At 37.4% G+C, this 18,764-nt stretch overlaps 2 protein-coding genes and 1 long non-coding RNA gene across 4 annotated transcripts; all 3 read left to right on the top strand.

The window, feature by feature from the left end:
* The first annotated feature begins 85 nt into the window (after positions 1-85).
* Positions 86-2,721, top strand: LOC107270908. 2 transcript variants are annotated; one of them, XR_003060712.1, is made up of 3 exons: positions 86-485; positions 638-928; positions 1,017-2,721. It is a non-coding gene; the product is annotated as an uncharacterized LOC107270908 (long non-coding RNA). The 2 variants fall into 2 exon arrangements; XR_001538470.2 differs by having other exon boundaries at positions 86-928.
* Positions 2,722-10,036: 7,315 nt separating this feature from the next.
* LOC107270941 lies at positions 10,037-13,170 on the top strand. Its single transcript, XM_015746410.2, has 3 exons — positions 10,037-10,784; positions 10,927-11,108; positions 11,170-13,170. Exons 1-3 carry the CDS (start codon positions 10,611-10,613, stop codon positions 12,473-12,475), a joined length of 1,662 nt encoding a protein of 553 aa, XP_015601896.1. The 5' UTR covers positions 10,037-10,610; the 3' UTR covers positions 12,476-13,170.
* Positions 13,171-14,319: 1,149 nt separating this feature from the next.
* LOC107270942 (ATP-dependent RNA helicase eIF4A) lies at positions 14,320-18,626 on the top strand. Its single transcript, XM_015746411.2, has 6 exons — positions 14,320-14,476; positions 15,973-16,090; positions 16,180-16,437; positions 16,532-16,807; positions 16,956-17,407; positions 17,529-18,626. The coding sequence occupies exons 1-6, from the start codon at positions 14,454-14,456 to the stop codon at positions 17,671-17,673; spliced, it is 1,272 nt and encodes a 423-aa protein (XP_015601897.1). The 5' UTR covers positions 14,320-14,453; the 3' UTR covers positions 17,674-18,626.
* Positions 18,627-18,764: the final 138 nt, after the last annotated feature.

Below are 18,764 nucleotides of genomic sequence, written 5' to 3'. Positions count from 1 at the left end.
TAGGCGTCGAGGGTTACGACGAGGACGTGGAGTACGAGGAAAGTGATTGGGGGCTACGTAAGTCGAAGTGAGACGAAGAATCTCATCCAATGAGTGAAACAGAGTTGGCTATCGCATACTCAGAGGACGCGGTGACCTGCGGACTGGCTTCGACTCGTGCATCCACAGACAGACGCACGCACTCTCACGCACTTGTTTCTCACTCATGACTCCCACATCGAAACCAAATATCAAATGCTTCTCTCTTTATGCTCCACCTATTTGTCTCTCTTTCTCTTTATTCCTTCTGCCATTGGAAAGCTATGCGTGGACTCACTATTTATCTTCCCCTCTTCGCGCCATGGGCCTGGTCTCTGTTTTCTGCGTTGCGTCTTCTTGCCTGGAACAGCTTTGTCATTGATAGAGGGTCTACTATCGTTGTGTACATCATAAGAAGAGCCACGCGTATTCACATACGTGACACTTAAACAATTTTCTCCGATTAAGTTAGCTTTCTTTCATTCGTCTTTATATTTAATACATCTCATATCTCTTACCTGCTATATAATCACTACTAGGTTAATCTATAGTTTTATTCACAATCTAGGGGAGACATCTGTTTTGAATTTAGGATATCTATTGTCTGTCTCCGATTAAGGATTACAGAGAAACAACATTTTTTAAAAATGTTATTATACGTTGCGGTCGCCGCCATGATGCATCCATAGTGCCAGTACTGTTCCGAATCTTGCATACTACTTGGGAACCATTCCAAGAGCGTATATTTTGATGGTGAAAGCAGTGTGGATCAAGAAAAAGAAAAATAAGGATGGTGCGTCTAACGGGGCCAACGTTCGAATTACTCGTTGCTGCAACCGATGCACTCGGTGTTTTTATATTCAGTGTGCCCACTGTATGTCGAAACACGACGCATCCGAGTAACTCAAAGGTGCTACCTGCTACATAAAATATAAAATGAAATTTTTATAAAGTCAATAATGTCCAATGTCGTTACCAATGTTTTCCTTTTGTTCTAGATCTCTTCTCGAAACTTCGTGAAGCATAGGCGAGGTTTTATCGTAACCTAAAAAAAGATGTACGTAGAAAAGAATCTGGGCCAAGTTCGAATATTTGCGCTCGGTTTTTGCCCGCATGAGTGTGTTTGACATGTCTTCACGCGCGCGACTACGTCACTCGCTTGAAAATAGTATTATCGCTGTTTTATCGATGCCCTCCGTATTCTCGGAAGCTCTCGTCTCGTGTCTTCGATACACCGCCTCACAAACGTCTTTGATATGCGAACGATATTTGCCATCGCGATATAATTTGTTCAAATTTTTTAGGTTAATTTGAGATTGTGACAAACAGACGATTAATGGGGGGAAAAAATATTGGAGACATTTTTTTTGCGAAATTCCTTTATCGCGATAATAAAAAAGTGTGCGCGTTATCATAAGATTAACAAAATTATATGCAAGTGAATAATCCTTTGTACCGACAGGTGCAAAAATTGACGTATAAAAATATCCGTAACAATTTCAAAATGAAATCTAGATAAAAGTTGACTAGTATCATTGCTGGTATTACTGTATATTATGTATTGTGAGGATATGCATTATCTATTAATATATCTATATATACGATCGCACGGCATATAATATTTTGGAGGTTCGGCAAGTTCCATAGGTCGAAACAATAGTTGCAAATTGACAAAAGATAATGTCAATATGCTTTTAGTCCTGATCCGTCATATAGATCTTTCTAAGAAATTGCCAAAGCGCCGTCGTATTTCGAAAATTCGATATTGGATCGTTCGCAAATGCTTGATACGTAAATAATTTAAATAACAAAAAATGCTAGAATAACATTATACCAACGAGGCATTATACACGTGCGAGCATATCAAAGGTAAATATCGTTTCTCGCATGTACAGTCGACGGCGACGTCGCCACGTGGAGAGCGTAACCATTGATTTCCGAACTCTGGGGTATTTTAGAATTTATATCAACGTGTTTTCGGCCATATTCTCCTACCACAATGTACACACTAGTATACGTAAAGGGCAAATATGTACGTGAGAGTACGCGTGCGCCACTCCCACTCAGCCCTTACACCCATCGAAAAAGGGTATATATATATAAATATTATATATATATATATATATAAAGAATAATCCACATAGAACGGCTGAGGGGACAGAAGGGTGGCGCCGGGGTTTACAACTTATCCCCCTTATCCCTGCACACCAGTGTCACGCACACACACTCGACACGTGCACCAACACCGAATCAGAACCCCACGACCTCTACCACAGGGGGTGACGTTGACCCCCCTATACTACCAACGCTGAAGTTTACAGGGCGCTGAATGTTCCGGGAGAGAAAGTGACACGGGCCTTAACGCACCATCTTGAGGAGGGAATACGAGGGTGGGTTTTCTGAAGGGTGAAAGGACACGGAGAAGACGTCGTATCGATCCCTTCGAAATACCTTACGTGCAATGAATAGGTGCAGGCTTGGATGCTATATTTTTTTAAGGACACAGGATACTGCGAATGTAACGTGGATACGCAAAGCTTGGCTAATATCGTGATTTCGTGCGTCAAATATCGAATAGGCGAATCTGCAATTCGCGACATGATTTACATGCGCACCCCATTCGCCCCGTACAGTGGCTGATCGGATGTTAAGAAAATCGAAAGATTCTTTGTCTTTTAAAAAAACAAACATGACCACACCCAGCATCATGTTTTATTTATTACGCTGGCGATTGCATAAAACCTATCTTAAAAAGAAGTCAAATAAACCATCCACCGACAAATGGTTCGGCTCGAGGTCAACCCCCCGAAAAGGATATCATCGTGGATGTCACGTAGGCTGTTGTCTGCGCTCTCTGCTGCGAGAATCCTGTGACAATAATATTGGTACCGATTACGATTTCTCTCCTTGTTGCTGTTCCTGTCTTCGTACAGACTTTTCACGCTACGTTCTCGCTAGATGGCAGCATTTCGAACGATCAAATTCAATGACGACAATGAAAATGACGATATCATGGCGAAGGTCATGAATTTTTCGCTAAGCAGGTGTCAGCCATCGTGTAATATTATTATTTGACAGTGCCGCGTGTAGGAGCAATGACCCACTGTGTATGCTGCACGTGTAGAACGGTGAAACCGCGACGACTGCCTCAAAACTCGGGGCATTGGACGCTGCGTGGCTGGCTACGTTCCCTTCTGCTCTCCTGCCGTTGTTGAACTTATGGGAGTGAGCGCCCCTATCGGTAAGCGATCGAATTAAGTAACCGTCACATGCCTTCGAATCGTTGGATCGTTACTACATCGCACTTGCTCATACAGTATCGTCGACTAATAATTTCTATAAATACTCTTAACTACTATTATCGAATCGTCTTGTATCTCTACATATATTATATCGGGAATTTAATTCGGCAGCCGTTATTAGCGTGACGCTTAGTTTTGCACTTGTATCATTTTTTTCTTGTCATTTTATTCAATGCTCTCACTGCTCTCTCAATGGCTTCGTTTTTATAATTTATACGGCTGGTTTATCATAGATAGATGTATTACAGTACACATATATCCAACTATTCTTCGCTACTCCTGCCAAGAGCCTGTTTTCATGGCGCTGAAAGAGCCAAGCCAGTCGCAGTCCCAGTAGTGGGGGTCGGTCTCTAGAGCGGTGTCGTACCTTGACCAATCTCAACGCGACTTGTTTTAAGCTATGCCGACGTCGTAGTCGTTGAGAGCGACCTTAGAGAAACACATCGCAGTCGTCTGGTCCGAACCGAAATGGCGAAGGGAACGCACACGCTGATACAGTCTCGTTGCCGTTATGAGCATCGAAAACCGGATACGCCGACGATGACGATGCTTCCGTTGAGCTATCACGAAATTGCTCCCGTACGCAAATTTCAAGCGTAGGATGTCGGCTTACCGAACACTCGTAGATATTGAATGGCGACCAATGCGGGTTGTGGATTTTAAATTGTTCGCGACACGAATTAGGGCCGATTCTTATTTGAATATCCTTAGGATAGGTTAGGTTAGGTCGACTGGTTACTTATTTATAGGTTAAACGTAGACACGCGCGCTATAACATTGACCTAGAATCTTATTCGCAGACTTCTAGCAGCGGCACTTTCTGAATATTAATGGGTGCGTTGAGAAAACTTTTTCCAAGAGGAATACATTTTCCGAGTCCCTACGAAACCGGACAGTCTGACAAATTGGAATTTCGAGAAATATTCTAAATAGCACCAACTCTTTATCTGCTTGTCCGCTGTACAGTGTCCTTGTCCCAAGTGAAGAACAAGCACACGGATGAAAGCTGGGAGGAAGTTATTAATGTTTTGTGCAATTTTATTTTTAATTGACGGCGTAAGGAGAAACAGGCCTGACAAACAGCACGAACGCGTCCTTGAAACTTAGCGAGTAAGCAATAATCATTTCCTGGAGACACTTATTGGTTTACCTTTGGCCAATAGATTTGAACGTAGCCAAACGTACCTGCTGAGTATTTATCAAAGCGTTGCGCAACCGTTCGTTAATTACATACAGCATAATTACTCGTAGATTATTACAGTAATGACTATTATTAATTGTAATGGCATCATTTAAAAATAGTCAACATACGATAACAGTTCAAATACACATACTAGTCAATCAATTCACTGTCGTTTCACCCACACTAAATCTCATTATCGACGGCATTAATGACATATCCGAGCAAACCTACTACGTCGGTCTGACCTTTTTTTCAGTTTAAATTTAATAACAATAATATCTCATATTTTAATCTTACATTTACAGTGCTATCTGTCATTATGCTTCCGCGATAAATTTAGGCGTTTTAACTTCGCTACACGAACCATATCTGCGCCCGACAGCCCTGACCTTTTTCAACTATAAATTTACGCCGGCACGTGGTAATCTCCTTACACACAAATCCAACGTCAATTCACTTGCCTACATCCTCTCCACATTCGGCTATTGGTGAATTCGTGACGCGTTCCACCACCGCGTGTAACAGCTTGACACAAGTTGCAAATATTTAGATGATTCTTCTTTTCACTCTTTTTTGTCTTTCTTCTTACGCACCATATCACGCCATGAATTGAACGAAGGGTACTCGGACACTTTGAACTTCATACGAATCGTTAACGCTTTCTTTACTGAGGAGTAACGCTTGAATTTGTCACGTAACTTGAGACGATTTTTAATGCGAAGCTTTTATCGGGTCTTCGTAGTCTCTCTACGTTCTTAGTGTTTATCTGTTGTGACAAAATTTTTCCTTGAATTACTGTACATACAATGTTATTAACGGTATATAATTTTATTAACGGTATATAATCGCTAATTTTCCCCGCCGTTATTCTCATGAATATTGCAATGCATGATGGTTACTTCGCTATGCTCATGTAAGTGTATGCATACGTTACACTGACGTAATATGACGCCTTGCCAATTGTTGATAAGATTGGCGCGTGCTTTGCGCATTCACGTTGCAACGAGACATAAATGTGTATAGGAATACGAAGAAGCTATAATGTCAAGGCGCTCGGTAGATTTTGTTTGTCTCTTGCGATGCCGAGATACGTGTTGCTTGATTTTACTGGTATGAATTTAAATACTATGCGAACACTCGATGGACTTTCTTTTTCTTTTATTCTTGAAAAATTTCAAATGAGACATTTCTTGGCTTTTGCCGTATAGTCGGAATCGTTAGAAAAAATTAGAGTCATTAATTGTATGCTTACAAATTGACATCCTTATTGGGTGGATTATAGGGACTTTTTTTTCTGTAATAAGAAAGCAAAATCGTCATGGTCATCGACAGTCTTCGGTAACGACAGGCGAAGGATGCGGCTGACTAGAAATTGTACTCGGTATTGCTGAGTCGTTTTTTAAAAGGATATTTGCTGTTCGCAAATGTATTAGGTACGATAAACCTAGAATATGATAACGATAATTCAACGGCGCGTTTGATGCTTAATTATGTGTAGACGCCGAGCCCGCGCGCGTGGAGACACATTATCACTTTGTTTTCTTTACCCGTGATTTTTTTACATGTCAATACCAACGATTACGCGCGGTTATCGAACTGCGGGATGGGATGACTTCTTTTCTTTTTCCCCAGGATAAGACACGAGAGTTCGAAGAACGAGAGAGGCTCGAGAAACGAAAATGGAAATAAATAGATGTACCTGAGAGCACGGATAATAATCGCTTGGCCGTGACTTAAAACTGAAATGGTTAATGAAATTTTGCGGGAAAGCAAAACTTTTTTTTTTATATACCATTTCATAAAGCGTACTACACTGAGAGAGATTAAAAGGAATTTATAAATAGACGAGCATTACGTTGGACTTGAAAAGAAAAAAAAAGTTTAATTTAATTAAAAGAGATTAAGAGGAATTTATAAGTATTCAAAATTATGTGAAATTTTAAAAGAAAAAAATTTATTACCTTTACTTCTATAAATATCTGTTCCTTTCATCTTGGCCTTTCCTTTTTATTCTTTCGATGCTTCTCGGTATCGAAATAATCTTATCGCTTTTAAACCGTGAAAATATAGTCACGCACTAATTTACAAGTGAGCCAAAATTCTCAGGACGGTCATTTCGTCTCGGTTATTGAAATTTATATTTTTACGTATCCATCAAGGCGTCAATAATTTTCAATAGTAACGAGAATAACGGGCAAAGGTAAAAATACAAGGATTGTCCTTCGGTTTATGTTTATACTTAGTTATTTGTAACGAAATGGAAAAGATGTAACGAAATAGTTCAATAAAGAGGAATTCACCAGGAAGCATAATATCAAAGGGAATGTAGGTCATAGTGTTACGTGTTACATCGTTAAATACGTTGCACGCGTGAAAACAGAAAACTTGGGGTGCATGCACGCACATACGCATCCATAATACATATGTGTACCATATACAATGGCGAGTGTGTATATATATATATATACACAACGACTGTTTTATGGTGTACACAAAGCATTCGTATGTCGTGAGTTTATCTACTCTTGTCCATATAAAACATACCAAGGTACACAATTGTGTTAGATACACGAAAGCTAGCCCACGGGAATCTCACGGGATCTTTTTAAATTTAAAAGAAAAAAGAAAATATGGAATATTTCCAGTCCCAGGAGCAATCAGATAGTGTAAACTACAAACAGCAATTGCGATAAAAATTCATATGATAACAATAATTATTTTTCATATAAAATGTAGTAATTTCAAAATTTTGCCATAAACTCCAAGCGGACGTGGATGGTTTGTTTTTACTTATTAGAAAGTAAAATAATTTTCTGACTACGATTTGAATTTTTTTTTTTTTTTTGGAGGATTTACATATTTTGATTTTGGATCCAAAAGAGTTCATATATACGTCCGTGAAAAATTTCGTACCGTAGCATGCTTACGAAATATATACAATGTATATATTATATACTTATCTATACAGTGACAAGATCCATTTAATTTTAAGTGATTTCTAGCTAAGTTGAGAAGAGATTTTGAAAAGGTTCGAAAAGGTGCTAGAAAATGGTTTGGTTAAGGTCGCTGACCGAGTAGGTACCACGTGCAACAGTTCGTATGCCATTCCCTGCAGCACACCAAGGCCGTGCGGTGAGAGACTAATGCACCGCCAGCTTTCTCTTCTTTCTCCGAGTCATCCGTGCCAGGTTACGTAACGCGGAGATGTGGAATGGCCCTTAGAAAAGAAGTAAAAAAAAAAAAAACGAAAAAGAAAAAAAAACGTAATGTACCTTGGGCGCCTTTCTTTATCTTAGAAAATTTACACCACGCAACGCATTCATCAAGACACGGTATCCATTCGCATCGAAAAATAATTTATCCTTTCGACAAATACCCAAATGAACTTTTCATAGCATTGTAAAAAATTGGACAACGGCATGTGTTTCGGTGAAATTTGGCCAAAGCCCAAACGCTTGTATCGTTAATAATAATTATTTAGATTCATGAGAAACGTCTTGGAGTCCCTTTAAATTCGATTAGAAAATTTATCTGTTATCGTTAGGCTACCGAATTGATATTTTCTTGGATAGATTCTTGTATGAACGTAGTTCTACCGATAAGCTCGTCTATAATTTATTGTTACTGTTTTTTTTTTTGTTAAAAGTTTGTTTCCTCTTATCATCAAGCACTTTATCTATAAGAGTGCCACATTGGCTTGTGTCATTCATCGAACGTATCGTAGGCACTGTTTGTTATTTACATGGGCAGCGTACGTGATGTAGTTATCTTCTATCGGGTTATCATCGCAAATACATGCGTTCGATTTGTTTGAAATGTCGTGGGCCGAGGTCGGAGAGTATAGACCTACGAGGATGTCATGTCAGGAGTTGAATAGTAAACAGAGTGACCTATCTGAACCACATACGAAAATCTATACCCGGTACAAAGTACTTCAATTTTATTTTATTTTATTCTTATCTACGTGGATCGTGTTCGATATGAAGTTTTGACGTCACTTCCTTTGTTCTACTTTCATGAAAAAAATGGGATACACCTATACTCTTGGATTCTTCAGTCCACACGTGCTGTACAGGTTGCACCAATCCAAATGCATACGCATGTATGCTTTCGGATGTTGAACTTCCTGGGAGAAAGTTAGTGAGTACTGTAATGAAGTGTTTGCATTTTTAAGGTGTCATTGGATACTTGGAAGATATAGTGATAACGAAGTGACAAATAAAGAGCTGTAAAATCGCAAAGGATACATCACGGAAATGATATGTAGAATGTGTAATTTTATGTTGATAGAAATCGTATTAAAACTTTGTCAATGGTTGTATAGTGAGGTTGCTCGTGGATCAACGGAGAATACCTAGGGGAAAGGATGTGAGAGAGTCATCGAGAAGCAGTTTAAGTAAGGCAGTCATGGCGGATGCACAAAAGAAATTTAAAAAGAAATAGAGGACTCTGGGATGTTGTAACACCTTCGGAGTAATGTGTATAGCTAGGCATGCGTTGTATCTTAATGCTACAAGAGTTGCGTAACGAAGCCAACGAAGCTGCTTCTCTACCATCCACAACAATCTTGTCGCAACCCAGGATCCGGTAGGGTCTATTATTGATCGTTGCTGTTGCTTAAGTCAATGAACTTCCACGTGCAGCTTGACGAAATAACCCCCCTCCCCCCCCACATCCTTGTAGCAGCAACCGATTCCATCTTGGCCCCTGCCGTATACTATTTATTCGTCCTCCATTTCACTCCCGGTGGCTCCTTTCTTTTTCATTTCATTCACTCACGTACAGAACAATTTCCTAGTTTCTCGTTGCTTATTAATTACATTTATTCTGGACCCTGCGCGATCCATTGGCCGAATAAATCCTTCGTTAAGAATATAGGATGATATGTTTCCTTCCATGGCTTTGAACTACTTTAGGTTGTCCAATTCAGTACAGATTTTGAACTGAATATACCTTGTATCGAAAACTCGACATTATTTATATAGAATATCTCGGAATATTCATATTGAAAAATAGTATGTCTTTAACATAGATTTGTCAATCAAGTTGTTTGTTTGTATCTGATTTTGTTGATTCAAGCATTTAACGCTCGGGTAAGGATGCGAGATGTGCTTTAATTTATTTATACCTATATAGAGTCATCTAGCAGTAATATTTGTACGATAACTGACACGACTCTGCCGATAATGCTATATAAAATGAATTTTCATCATCTGACAGGATATGCTGTAATCTGCTTTATCAGCAAATGGTAAAAGCTCTTTTGTGTTCTTCAAATATTTAAAGTTTTTACGTTGCTGTGCGCAATTTTCATTCGCGATATTTTCATTGTTATAACGTCACTTTATTGCTATGTCGTTAAATTGCGATATTTCCGTTGTTTAACTCGTTTAAAATTATGATCCGTTTGTCAATCATATAATATACATATTTCATGAAACATCTTTTCGCTTGTCTTCCTATATGTTTGTATTCTATGGCTGATTGCAAATACAGCACTTCATAATAATAACGGAAATGAGTTCGTATTTGAGAATTCTTGAAAGTAAATAGGTTCACAGAGGACAGTATATTCTTGAGAGATATATCATATATCCAACACAATGTAAATTGCATTAAACGTTAAATGAATGTGAAATCCCTAAATACTCCCTAATTAATGTCCTCCATGTATCTATAAAAGTCTGTAGTCGTTTAATACGGATCTCATTGATGGCGCTTTTGTACATCTCTGCATAATGACAACAAAATGAAATGTCAGATAAAACAGTCTTATGACAGATTATATTATCTCGTTGAATTGTTCTTGCACTTGTCTAACTCTTTATCGCACATCTGGAAATTACTCATTTTCACTTATATAGGTTTTCAAGCAAGACGAAAGTCTTTTTTTTAATCAGAAAATCGTACTTTTGTTGGAATAGTATAAAACCAGTTTATATATGCAATTGTTTAATTGGAGGTATAATTTATTTATCAATAGCTTTATTTTTTGTGTAGATCCTAGGCAGATTATTCACATATGTAGTGAGAGTTATCATTTCTACATTGGAGAAGTAGATTGGGATTAGATTCTAGTACTGTGTTCATCGTTAATCATAGACAAAATGCATGGAATTAAAAGAGTAATAATTTTCTGTGCACTCACTACTCTCTTGCCAACAGTTTTACTTGTTCTTCCACTGTATCTACGTCATAGTCTCTATGCTAGAGTGGTTTATGCTGTGACAGAATCTGATATACTTGAAATCAACGATGGTGTGTCAACTATATTTTGTTCTGTAAGATTTTGATGAATTAATATTAAGTTTTCTAACGTAAGAAGAACCAAAAATAGTATCTTAACACAATACAAGATTGGCTTTCACTTAATTTATGTTTTTATAAGCTTTCATTGAATTGAAAACAATTCTTTGATATTAGGAACATACTCTAGAAATGAATGGAACATTTAATGCATTCCAAATGGCAAATAAACCAGATATAACATCTTACCGGAAACATATAAGACTGAAGAAAGGCATGATTTTGCCGGATGATACTTTGGAATATTGGGGATTTTATCTTCTCAAAGGAGCTACTGTTGGATTATCAGTTTGCTCCAGGTGAGTTGTATTGATGAATTCTTATTTTTATTAATCATTGTGCTAATGTCAATTTTTTCAGATTTCAGGGTGCTTCGATACTTGTGGTAAAGGGAGAACGCAACTTGCGTACTTGTGGTCTCTTAGACCATAATAAGAATAAAGTTCCTGCCACTGATATTTATTTACCAGAAGCACAACGACAAGTTAAAGTGACTTTTGAAAGCAATGCTCAAATAATTCATTCTCAAGAGGGGCCTAATATTCGCAATGACGTATTACATAGAAAAGCTATAAATAAGGCTGTGAATGAATACACCTCTTCTACTAACACTGAAAATATTCCCATAACAAGTACTAATATTGATGATACCACAACTCAAGATAGTGTTATAACTAATATTGAACAAGTGTCTGAAAAAGATGATAAAAAGGAGGATATTAAATTAGATAATTTATTTCGTACAGCCAAACTTTATGTGCAGAAACATATAGATATGGAAGATTCCAAAAAACAGAATAAAACAAGAAAATTGAGGCACTCGAAGAAGCGTTTACACAAAATGGAAATTGAGAAGAACAAAAAGGAAAAAGAGGAAGAGATGTATGAGAAGAAAATGCGAAATATGCTGCATCATGAACAGGAAAACATTGACATGAAGGGCATAAAGAAGAAGAGAAGCATCCAGAGACAAGACTTCGTGGACCCACCCTATTTTGAGTCTCGCGAAATTCTCATTAGGCGTCTTAGCGCCCAATTCAATTCAAACGAAGAGAACAGTGGCGGTGAAGAAGAGGACGAAGAAAGTATCAGAATAAAGCGGAGCAAAGAGACAGTAAATTCACCGCCTCTTCTCTATCACGGCATAAAGCATGGAGGGAATAATGCAGCTAAAAATATTTCCGATCTATACGAAGAATCATCAGTCTCGAGTTTCGAAAATGGACTACTGAATTGTTACGAAGGTCAGGTACTGCTTGCACGTGAATTTGAGCCATCTGAATTTTGCACTAATGTGGATTATCTGATGACTGGAAAGCATATGCAAGCAAGACATAACGTTACCGAGGATGGCTACTACTATTATATATTTTACAGCGACAATGATTTTGTCTTTAATGATATTTATACCGTTTTTGATATTTATAAACCAACTTTTCAATATGAAAATGTAACAAAATCTTGCCTCAATAGTACAGAATGTTCATTCTCGTTGAATTTATTATCGTCTGATAGAGTTATTGTCGAAATACCAACCAGAGATGGTATAGATCTTGATGAAAGTGATGTTACGTTACTTATTTCGACATGTTATCCGCGTATGGGCATATACATTATATTCCCCATTTCTGTATTATTTTTCGTTTTAGGTTGTGCCTTTCTCTGATATATGATGTCGCTTGTATATAATGAAACTTATTTGTAGGCAGTTCATTATTATCTAAATTTCAATAGATTCCATTTTACCTTCATTTACTAAACGCAGAGTAACAGGCATATGCATAACAGTAATGTTACGATTTCTTATTAGGGATATAATAGTTATGTATGTCAGATCTTGTATGAATTATTATATGTCAAAGTAAGAAATTTTAACATTGCCAATGTCTATTACTTTGTGTTTACTTAGGGCATATTCCATAATTGAACCACGGTTGCGGTTATTACATTTCGGCCAATGACCTCGATTGATTTTTATCACCAGTTGAAATCAATCGATACAATTGGCTGAAATTTAATAATCGCAACCGTGGTTTCACTACGGAGCCCTAATTAAAGGGCTCCGTAAATTGAGGACGATACTAATGCCCTTAGTATCGTCCTCAATCTCATGCTAATATATACTTACAAGTTCATAAATGGTTGCAATATTAATAATAATACGTATATTCTAACTGTATATAGATATATAGTGGATGATTCAACTGCAACATCAGTTTCATATTTTTGGGACTCTTTTGTACTGTAAACTACAAAATGGCTCTTAGCAATCTAACTGATTTCGTAACTGAACCATAATTTTATAATATACATATATGTATATGTACATACAAAAGACAACTATATATATTTTTTATATACGAATATCCTATATGTTGTTATTTGTAATTAATGTACTTTTCCAGTATTGCATAGTGTATGTTTTCGCACAAAAGCATAAATAGTTTTTAAGGTTTAGTTTTAGTGGCATTTTGGGTTACCTCAGCTTCATAAAATCGTAATTGTTCAGCGTTGTTCCAGGTATATATGATATGAAATCAATGTAAGGTCCTGTTAATCCTTCCGCCATTAAATGAACAATAGTCGGAGCTCCACATCAACCTTAGCAATTTCGCATAATACCAGGTCACTCTGACCACTTTATTATTGCCGATTGTTAAAATAATTTTGTAAAAATCATTGTCACGTAGTATATTTAGTGAGAATTAGAAATAAGTAATTCTTCGAAATTCGCCAACTATACGAATTTTAAATGTGGATGACAATTTTCAAATTTAATCACGAGCTTTACAACAGTAAGGGGTTAAGTTTCTATTGAAAATTGACGTTCAAATGTTCGGCGTGAGCCAAATATGCTATAAACAAAATGGCATCTGTTGCCAAAGGCTTCCATGCCCATCTTGTCCTACGGGAATTATTCCAATTGGAATTTCGTAATAAATAAATAATATTTCTATTGAAAAAGTAAGTCTTTGCAATTATCCAGAAAAATATTTATGATATCACGCATTTAATATAAAGTTCATTAATTTTGTTAAGTATCGCGTATAGATTCAGTGATCAAATCAAAATCATCGAGAAACGTTAACCCAAGATATAACCCGCCATGTGTAGTTCAACTTAAATCAATCAAGGGATAGAACAATTAACACTATGTCTCATTCATAATTGTGCCGTGAAAGTGCGACCAGGAGTTATTAGGGAAATTCACAGTTTAACCAATTACTGATTAATTGGGTACTTCAGGTCAAGAGGAAATTTCAAAGGATAAAAGGTCTTACCAATTTCACCCAACAAGGTTCAGGTAGACTTTTAATACTTGCCGGCTTTCCCGCCATATCCCCCACCATCGTTTCAGCAAAGTATTCTGGGTAATAAACGCAGCTGCCCCCTCTGCGCAATAACTGCAGTAGCGAATAAATCGCTTTAAAAATTGTAAAATTCCGTCAGAAACCGTTTAGAACTCGTCGGAGTTGTCCCAAACGCGTCTCAACAATTGTCCTGTGTTCATATAACGTTATTTTTAGAGTGTTAAAGACGAAACCACCGTGTGTGCCTGCAGCGCCATAGTGCGGCGTACGCAAGAATATTCCTCGTGACGCAATAGGAATTCGTCCTTTCCGTCGCGCTACCGTGAGTGGAACATGTCGTATACGTCTGAACGAAGGTAAGTTCCGTTTTTACTCCGTATTCTGGTTACTCCAAGTAAATTCCGCCTGTTTTAATACCATCTACTTTGCGTTTCCCGTGGTCCTCTTCAATTGTGAAAATTCGAGTGTGGCCGGTACGCGTTATATATTCGAAAAATCCTGCCGCGATTGTGAATGCATGGGTACAAGTTGACAACATGGCGTGCGCTCAAACTTTTTGTCACATTGTTGAAGTAGCTGTCGGATAATCACAGCGTCCTATGATACATGCTTTATTAATGATTTTCAACGGAAGTTGGCGAAGGAAATAGAAATAGAAGTGAACCATAATTTTGTATCTAGTGTGTACTAGATTGTTTTTTTCCTTGCATTCGACAGAATGGCGCGTTGCTTTTACTATACACGCGAAAAATTCTCTCCGGTGCGTGAAGCTAGTAGAGTATGTTTTCTTTCTCGTACGAAATTACGTAATAACGTGGCTTTTCGAAATATCATAGAGCCGATAAGATTCCAATTTTTTTTTGCGGATTGCGTTTTTGTTATTTCTTTACTAGTACCGGCATTCGATTATTTTTTATTTTATACCCACTGCACGCAGCGATGAGATTCCCTCGTTCTCTTGTTCAGCCATGCTTTCGCGTGAGTCACTGTCAATGTAGCCATCAAAAGTTTCAGAATGATTTTGCTGTCTGTTTTACATAAAAATTATTCTAGTTGGAAATATTACCTAATTTCTTTATCATTACTTTATTCGATACATTTTTTATCTTTGTAATTAACCAGTTTCTCGCGCGTTATTATGGGACATTTTTGGAGTCTTTTGTTGTTGTAACGCAAAACGGTCATAATATATATATGAATTGTGGCTATAGAAATTATCTTTGTTGTCGATAACAAATTTCTTACTCATTTCGTTTAGTTTGAAGGTCATTTTAGGCAGTGAATAATAATGGGGGATATATAGATACTTAATTGAAAGTGCAATCTGTAAATGACTTTTTTTTCTCTTTGTTGTGTCGACCCAAGGTTTTGGATTCTGGTATTATAAAAATAAATTTTGCTTTGTTCTCGATTGAAGATTTTAGTACAAATATTTTATATGGTAAATTTTTAGCCTTTAAGATTGTCAATATTTTGTTAACAGAAAATATTTATGTAGTGCTCGATTGTCAATGAAATTATCTGGCCAGTGTTAACTATTATTGGACCTTAGCTTGAAAGCTTTTTCAATAATCACTAGGAAAGGGGTGTATTATATATTAGCTATTTTACATGTGTTTGAACATAGTTATTTTGATATCATAGGTCATAGTTCATAGGTCAAGATTCCTAAAATATATTACTATACACATCATGTTTGGATGCTGTACATTAATTTTTCTTGTTTTTATATTTTGTTTAAGGAACCAAATACAATGCACAGATCAGCAATCGTTAATGTATAAGCATATTTTGATTGTTACCCAGTAACTGATATGAATCATCCTTATGTTTTCATTTGTTATGTTTCTAGAAATGATGAGCAATGGTCGGGCGACTCTAAAAATGGTCCGAGTGAAGGTGAACAGCCTGCCTATGAAGGACCTCCAGGGATGGACCCTGAGGGTGTCATCGAGTCCAACTGGGATCAAGTGAGTCATTGTATAATGATGATTTCGAGTTTAAACGTAATTACCTCTTGGAAGCATCTTATAATATAATTGTTATTGTGGTGCTGCAGGTCGTCGACAACTTCGATGATATGGACTTAAAAGAAGAGCTGCTACGTGGTATTTATGCTTATGGTTTTGAAAAGCCATCTGCTATTCAGCAGCGTGCCATCTTGCCCTGTGTCAAGGGGCACGACGTCATTGCTCAGGCACAATCAGGAACTGGTAAAACAGCCACATTCTCAATTTCCATTCTTCAACAAATCGATACTAGTATCCCAGAGTGTCAGGCTTTGATCCTAGCTCCTACTCGTGAGCTCGCGCAACAGGTTAGCATTCATCACACGATATATCTTCATCATCCAGCGAATAAGTAAAATACTGTTCTAACACCTAATCTTTTGCTTTATATTTTAAATTTAGATCCAGAAGGTGGTGATCGCCCTGGGAGATTTTATGCACGCGCAATGCCATGCATGCATTGGTGGCACAAATGTGCGAGATGATATGCGCAAGTTGGACCAGGGCGTCCACGTTGTGGTCGGCACACCCGGCCGAGTCTACGACATGATCAGTCGACGGGCGTTACGAGCTGATACTATCAAGCTCTTCGTGCTCGACGAGGCCGACGAGATGCTGTCTCGTGGTTTCAAGGATCAGATTCACGACGTATTCAAATTGTTGCCCCATGAAGTCCAGGTAAATAAATGTGATAAAAAATATATATTAAGGATATTGATATATAGTTTTTTATTGTCCATGGAGCAGTGGTAATAAAAAATAATTTAAGCGTAAGTTTTATTCGAATATATCGGCATGTATATATGTTTGTCTTTTTTATTTTTAGGTTATACTTTTGTCAGCTACGATGCCCGCGGATGTGCTGGACGTATCCACGCGCTTTATGCGCAAACCGATTCGCATTTTGGTGAAGAAAGAGGAGCTGACCCTGGAAGGTATCAAGCAATTCTTCATCTACGTCGAACGTGAAGATTGGAAGCTAGAGACACTCTGTGATCTCTACGATACCTTGAGTATCACTCAGGCTGTAATCTTTTGCAACACACGACGCAAGGTCGATTGGCTTACCGATAACATGCAGAGCCGCGACTTTACTGTCTCCGCGATGCACGGTGACATGGAACAAAAAGAGCGTGACCTCATCATGAGGCAATTCCGTACGGGTTCATCCCGTGTCCTTATCACTACGGATCTCCTTGCTCGTGGTATAGATGTGCAGCAGGTGTCCCTGGTCATTAACTACGATTTACCATCAAATCGTGAGAACTACATTCACAGGTATGTGTCTAAGGATCCAAAGATCAAATTATAGTGTCAAAACATTTAGATTTCAGACTTTGTTAATTGTCTAATTCTTTGAATTATTCGGGGGTATATATGGTATGTCTTTACATTACAGAATTGGTCGCGGTGGCCGTTTCGGTCGTAAGGGAGTTGCTATAAACTTTGTAACAGCTGATGATAAGCGGATCTTGAAGGATATTGAGCAATTCTACAACACTCATATCGATGAGATGCCAATGAACGTCGCAGATTTGATCTAAGTCCGCATTAGCACTTAGCAATGTGCGCTAGCCTAATACAACACAATAATAAAGGCATATAAACAAATTGAGTGCAGACGTTCGATAAAATTCAATTGGTTTTAAGAGAAAATGCAAAGAGAAGAACTTCATTAATTTTTATTCGGTTGTCTCCAAAAGGCGCCTTCAAGTGGAAATTTTCCGGAACTGAAAGTGGTTCTTACAAGGACCTCTTGCAACAATTTGCATCGCTCAACGAACTTCCAGAGCTACGTTAAGATATCATTATATAGGAAGGAAAACTAAATGGAACTGTGACATATTTCTGGGAGCTTTCCCTTTTCATTAATCATGAATTATTTTTTATATTAGCTGAAGTACCGCCTCTAGGAGTTATTGGCTATAATTTATTGTAATAAAGGAAAATAATAACTAATAAAAATAGAAAAGGTGAGTGGCGCTTAACAAACTCTTGATCTAATCTTTGACAATGTTTCATCTCATGAATCTTATCGCTGAAACAAGCGAGAGCGAAACAGCTATATACCATGTTTATAAAATTCATATTAAAGGTATTACAGATCAGGATAGTATAAGAGATTATATCAACAGCGCATTAAGTGTCACTGTTTTAAGATTTTCTTTAATTTCCTTTATTATAAGAAATTATAATATGACTCCGTCAGTCGATATTTCGTCGAATCCAATTAAAAGAACAGACCATTTTGCATTTACTCCAAGGGGATTTTCGTGCACTGTAACGTCTCGACAGGTAGTTTCAAGACATTCCGCTTGGCGGCGCTTTTTCGAGATCAATGAACAAAAATTAATTGTCTATTCGCATTTATCTCTTGCAATCAAGTCAATTTCATTGGCTTTTTTTTGTTACATTTCTTTTTAACCATTTGTTATTGTATTGTATGTTGCATTAGGGAAACGCACATTGGTAAATAAATGTATTTCTTGTCTATGAATTAATAAGAATTGAATTACCTACTCCAATTATTTTTTCTTTTAAGCCGTGCATCATAATGAATTTTATATATTTTCTTTTCTGTACAATTTCTACTACAAAGCGTTAATCTATGGTAGTCGCCTGTTTATCGAGTAGG

Source organism: Cephus cinctus, unplaced genomic scaffold, assembly GCF_000341935.2.
Source record: "Cephus cinctus unplaced genomic scaffold, Ccin1 Ccin1_scaffold0857, whole genome shotgun sequence".
Lineage (NCBI taxonomy): Eukaryota > Metazoa > Arthropoda > Insecta > Hymenoptera > Cephidae > Cephus > Cephus cinctus.
Note: the sequence above shows the minus strand (reverse complement) of the source record. Positions and strands in the feature narration are given on the sequence as shown.

Bases quoted from the DNA above. Each gene is read 5' to 3' on its own strand.
- LOC107270941 (XM_015746410.2), top strand. From the start codon at position 10,611: ATGCATGGAATTAAAAGAGTAATAATTTTCTGTGCACTCACTACTCTC. The intron at 10,785-10,926 runs GTAAGATTTTGA...CTTTGATATTAG, and splicing joins TGTCAACTATATTTTGTTCT to GAACATACTCTAGAAATGAA. The intron at 11,109-11,169 runs GTGAGTTGTATT...CAATTTTTTCAG, and splicing joins GGATTATCAGTTTGCTCCAG to ATTTCAGGGTGCTTCGATAC.
- LOC107270942 (XM_015746411.2), top strand. From the start codon at position 14,454: ATGTCGTATACGTCTGAACGAAG. The intron at 14,477-15,972 runs GTAAGTTCCGTT...TTATGTTTCTAG, and splicing joins TCGTATACGTCTGAACGAAG to AAATGATGAGCAATGGTCGG. The intron at 16,808-16,955 runs GTAAATAAATGT...TTTTATTTTTAG, and splicing joins TGTTGCCCCATGAAGTCCAG to GTTATACTTTTGTCAGCTAC.